The 6000-nt window shown below is 37.3% G+C and overlaps 1 protein-coding gene across 2 annotated transcripts in view; it reads left to right on the forward strand.

Moving 5' to 3' along the window:
• The window catches only part of cpxm2 (carboxypeptidase X (M14 family), member 2), a 55730-nt gene extending 52313 nt beyond the window's left edge, over positions 1–3417 (forward strand). For both annotated transcript variants that reach the window (XM_041814883.1, XM_041814882.1), the window contains one exon: positions 2570–3417. In XM_041814883.1, the coding sequence (XP_041670817.1) occupies positions 2570–2829 (260 nt within the window). In that variant the 3' untranslated portion in view covers positions 2830–3417. The remainder of the gene's footprint in view (positions 1–2569) is intronic.
• Positions 3418–6000: the final 2583 nt, after the last annotated feature.

The following is a 6000-nucleotide window of genomic DNA, read 5'->3' on the forward strand; positions in this document are numbered from 1 at the left end:
CTGAACTTCTGCAACAGTGGGAGAAGATCACTGAAGAAGCAGGGGTGCTGTATCAGGAGCTTCTGGTTTCAAGGCTGAGGTGCTTGAATCAGCTCTTGTTGCCAGGTCGTTTGCAGGCAGAAGTGCTGAAGCACATGCATTATGGTCATGACCATCAAGGAGTGGAGGGGACATTTCAGCTGGTGAGAGCCCCATGCTATACGCTGGGGATGCACACAGACATTGAGAAGTACTGCAAAGGATGTGAACGTTGTGTTGCTGCCAAAGCCTCACTGCCCAGGGTTGTGACAGAATTGGGAAGCCTATTAGCTGTTCGACCGCTGGAGGTGGTGGAAATAGATTTTACTGGGTTGGAACCATCAAGTGATGGCCAGACGAACATGCTGCTGTTCATTGATGTGTTCTCTAAGTTCACTGTGGCAGTTCCCAGCAGTAATCAAAAAGCTGTAACAGTGGCACGGGCATTGGTGAAGGAGTGGATTGTTTTGTCTGTGTTGTGGTTTTAAGGGAGAGTCGGGTGGAACGGAGGAAAGAGAAAACTTGCACCACATTTTTATTGTTGTGTGTTAATGCTTCTGCGAACTGACTCACCACTAAAGAGGACATGATTTCATTGATAGATGACTAATACAACACTGTAGTAATAATCTTGATTTTTTGCTTTGTGTGCATGATTGGGGGAACCTGCACTGCTTTGTTACACAAGTAATTGCAGTCAGGTTTCTCTATCAATCTTACATTTTCTGTTGTTTTTTTTTGTTTGTTTGTTTGTTTTAACAATCTGATTTTAAAATTTGTTCTCGTCTCATACCTTTAATCCTATCAGATTAAAATTCAAGAAGTAGGTCAGTGTGAAACTGCTCAGATTAACAACAACAGGAACAGAACATCATATTTCCGTTGTCTTAGTGGTCATTTAAAAGTGTCAGGTGGCGTTTAGATGACCCAGCAGGATCTCCACTGTTATTACTGGGTGTGAGTCAAAGGCTGAAAATACAGCACCAGTGTTCTTAGGTCACACCCAGGCAGAAAATCCAACATGACAAAGCAGAGCTATTTTTAAAAGTCCAAACAGGAACACAAAACACCGCCTGTCTAAGAAGTAGAACAAAAAGAACACTTCAACTTTAATTTCAAGCTTTAGATAAAAAACTTATGTGGCATCTGCTTTTTGCCTCTGCTTTGTAAGCTGTTTAAAATGAGCTTTCCAGGACAACATTTGCATACTGCTGCTCCTGCGATAAATAAGGTGGGACTCTAAAGCTTGTTGTGACTAAAAGCCTTATAAACCTTATGTTCAGATGGACCCTGTAAAACCCCTCAGGAATACAAGATCCTTAGGTAAATGTTTCACCAGGAAGAAAAGTTAGAGATTACTTTTATGTTGTGCCAGACACAGCGGGGACTGTGAAAATCTATAAATCTTTAAAGAAAATAACTTTCAATGGTATTATTAATCTTTTTTTCTAATAAATATGTATGATTTACATGGTTTAAAGCTGCTATTAAAGTTTATATCTGGTTATGGAGCAAAAAGAAATTAAAACCGACGTCTCTTTATGAACTACAAATGCAAACTAGACCATGAGCCTTAGGTTTCCTCACCTTTCTTTTATTATTTTCAAAGTCTTAAACCTCTACAAGCAGGGTGGGTCGATCCTTAAAGAGTAAGCTTATAGTTAAAGAGGGTATATACAGTAAGTAAGAAAGTATATACATACTGCCTATTTTTTTTTTATTCTTAAATTCCTACGGCATGCCTGTTTCAGCCCAGATGTGCGTTGTTCAGGATTATTTTTCCTTAGTAAAACTAAAATTATGGACATTCCTCATCATATTGCAATGTGTCATTGACTGAGTCTTCACAGGAGATCCTCACAGGAGCTTTAAAGGTTCCTTAACCTATTTTACACTGAAAAATTATCATCATTTTAGGTTTGTACAGATATTGTTTTATCTAAAATATTTCTAACTGCCAATTTAACATTTAAAGTCCTGTAATGTTTCCCTTTACTATGAGTGTCATGAAGGTAAAATGAGAAACAAAGCCATGCTTTGTTTGTGTTGGCATCAGAAACAGTAACAGGTTAACAGTAACAGGGATTAAACGGATTACTTATAATTGCTACTGATACAGAAGACAAAGAAATCTAAAAAATATATAGGAACCCTCTTTTAGGATGAAAATATACATCACTCCATTTTTTACCTTCTTGGATTGGATTGGACCTAAGCTTCTGTGTTTTGACCAGGGGCTAATTTATTATGTTTGATAATGTCAAAGGTGATCTGAAATTTATTATTGATCTAGGTTTGCCCGTTTTGTGAAAAAAAACTTTTTTGGTCTCTAGGTGATGTTTAATAGGTTACTCCTATTAAACTGGCTCCTCTCATTAAAAGTCAACTGAAAGTTTTAAACATACACTGTGACTATGACAATTCACTGTTTTGTGAGTCCCATGTTGTAAAGCTAGAGTTTATTTTTAGTATTCATCAGCCAAACCAACAGTGAGTGGGATCACGGTCCAAAGTGTGGAAATATTGTTTATGTGTGGTTCTTTCTTGTCAGCTGCTGATGGTGATTACTGGCGCCTGCTAAACCCCGGAGAGTACCGAGTCACAGCCAGAGCCGAGGGCTACAGCGTCACCACCAAGAAGTGCGAGGTGGGCTACGAGATAGGCGCCACACGGTGCGACTTCTTCATCAGCCGCACCAATCTGTCCAGAATCAAAGAAATCATGGAAAAGTTCAACAAGCAGCCAATCAGGATGCCAATCAGGCAGTTCCAAGCCCGCAGATCCAGAGAGAGACGGCTGGGATCATCATGACTGTACAACGAAGAGAAAGGAGGGAGAGAGAAAAACAAACATCTGCTCTGATCAGACCGGTGTGACGTCCAAATGTAGTTTTGGACGCCTGTCAGGGTCGTCAGAGTGAAAGTTTAATGTGGAATAATTTAAACAAGATGCTTTATTTGTTTTTTTATTTGCTTGTGTGGTTTGGTTTTGTTGGATTCCCAGATATAAGCTCGCTCTGTAAAATGATGTCAACTCAGTTTTTTAATGGTTAAAGTTCATATTCTGTCTGAGGCGTACTCTGTATTTCCCCCCCTGAAGTGAAAACTGACTAAAATGACAACGGAATTTGATTTCTGAGTTATATTGAAATATCAGCTACAGATGAGGAATCTGTTTTGTATCGAACTGTAACCACTGTGAGGAATAGCCATGACTGTCACTAATGTACATACTTATTAACTTATGTAACATCATTATATAAACCATTACAAAAGCCTTATTACCTGCACTTGTACATTTTTGGTGTTTTTTTTTTTTTAACTTGGACACAGTGATCTTTAATGTGTCACTGATTGTTTTTTATATTTTGCTTCTGGCAATTTATTAAATAAAGACTATTTGCACAAATTATAATTGTTTTGGCTTATGTAGAAGTATTTTACTGTCAGCTGGTGAGAACTTTAGAAACCAGTTAATTATATGCATAATTTAAAAAAAAAACCTCAGTTACAGGTAAGTAGAGCTCTTGACTGTAGTGAATTGTTTTGTGGTGTATGGGTTGTTATTTCCTCATAACACCTTGACAGTGGCTCATTACCAAGTTCTGTTATTTCTTAATTTAATCCAGAATGCTTCATAGAGAACTAATTTGTCATTAATTAAAGAGAAACAATATCATAAAAACAATTAAAAACTTTTTCCTGCCTTAAACATGTTATTACATTTTATTCACACTCATGCCTGAAACGATCTGCTAAGATTCAAAGTGAGCATCAGAATCATCTTGTTCTTTGTGACCCTGACATTCAGATGTTCCAGCAGAAATCGAGACTGAGCCTTAGCGATGCTTGTCCAATCTTCTGTTGTCCAGTTTTGGTGAGACTGTCAGTTTCCTGTTCTTTGCTGGCAGGAGGGGCACCTGCTGCTGTGGTTCATCTTTAAAGCTGGGTCATACTCTGTGTGATTTTAAGGTGATTCTATAACAGTCATGGTGGAATGCCAGCTCACACTGTGCGATGACTGAATTGCTAAGGATGCATGACCATCACGCCCAATTTATGTGCTCAAACCATCTGGTCCAGTGTTCATGCATGGCCTGAGAACTCACACTGGAGAAGTGAAATTGAGGCAGACTGTAACAAATGTCAGTGAAGTTCCCTTTGAAAAGCCTCACGCACCAAAGTTGAGTTCATATCTATTGTCTCTGTTTTATGCTTCAAGTAGCAACAAACAGTGACAAAACCGCTCTGACCATCTCTCTCACACACTTAAGCACTTCATACTCACAGCTTCAGCACAATAACAACCATGTCTACCAGCTGAATGCACTGGTTGCTGCCATGTATTTGTCTTATTAGATATTTGTGTTAATGAGCAGCTAGATTTCTAATATTTTTTATTATTCAACTTTATTAATAAATAAAGTCTACCAAATACACTCATGAAATAACCACATTGTAAATGTTACGAAATAAGCCACATTTCGTAAAAAAATAAAAAAAGTGATGTCTAATCCAGGATTACATTATGTATAGACCTGTTTGAGACGAGTTATGATGGCTTGCTTCTTTAGTGTTAGGCAAAACTAACATAGCTTCGCTGGATATTAAGTTGATGTAACTACATAAGCCACTGTAGGTTATTTAGCTTAAGCCAAGGCTAACAAAGATAAACCGAGCCACCGTTTGCATAACTCCTTCTAAAACATGTCTAGCTTAAGTAAATGTGGCAAGGTCTAATGTAGCCACTGTAGCTTAGTTTGCCTTACCTTTAGCTAAGTTAGATAAGCTCTGTAAACTACGTAACTTACATAGCTATGTTGTCTATGTAGCATTATTGTAAAATAGCTTAATTCGCTTAAGCAGTAGCTTCACTATTTATGTAGCTATTTTAGTTTATTGATTTAGCTACACATACTACATAGCTTATGTAGCTAATGAAGCTTACATAGCTTCATTGGGTTTTTAGATTCAGCTACCGTAGCTTCAAAGCTATGTTGTCCATGTAACTTTGTTAAGTAGCTTTTTTATTTATGTAGCTTCTTTAGCTATGTAGCTAAGGTTTTGTATTGATTTGGATTTAGCTACTTAGCTATATGATCTACGTAGCTAATCAAGCCTTCGCTATGTCAGCTCTATTGAAGTGTTTTCATGGACAAGCTTTTTGACTTTTAATTTTTGATATCCTAACCCTTACTTTAGTCCTTGCCCTTACCCTAACTGGAAGTTTAACATGATTTTATTTTGAAAATTTTAATGTGTATTTCCATACTGACAGATGTAGCATCTCACCATAGTAGTCTGCAAGGGGAGCGTCTGAGATCAACAGTCTATGGTCATGTCAATGACACATTTTAAAAACAGATGTACATTGATCAGTGGCAGATCAACTGCAACATCAGTATTTACAGTGCAGATAGAAGGAATTAAGTTATACAAAACTACTTCTCCATGTACAAAACAAAAACAGCAGAAAGTTACCCTGTACTACTTTGTCTAGAGGGGGCGCCAAATACACAACACCCAAAAATCCTCACAGGAGCTTTAAAGTGATATATTTATTTTATTTTAAAATGACTACATTCACATATGTACAGTTAAAGCTCCTGTGAGGGACTTTCTGTGTGATTTTGGTGCCCCTTGTGGGAAGTCTCTCCTTTCATTGCTGATTTTGTCCTAAAATCATGTTTTGCTGTCTTTATGGTCAAATAGATCATTCAATGGGAATATAGCGATCTGCCACCTACCCTGCTGCAGTGGTTTCAATCTTTGAAAAACAAATATATAGAAATTGTTTATCTTTAAGATTATTTTTGCTTTTATAGCTCATAAGGATGCATTAGTATCAGTTTTTGCCTCGTTTATAATGATCTAAAAAGCTCTTACAGGAGATTTAGCAAGGTTACAGATAAATGAATAAAGTCAAAGGATTTGGATTAACAAGTGATTTACAAGAGTGTTTGTTCTTTGTGTGATTAGTATT

Source organism: Cheilinus undulatus, linkage group 20 (assembly GCF_018320785.1).
Source record: "Cheilinus undulatus linkage group 20, ASM1832078v1, whole genome shotgun sequence".
NCBI lineage: Eukaryota > Metazoa > Chordata > Actinopteri > Labriformes > Labridae > Cheilinus > Cheilinus undulatus.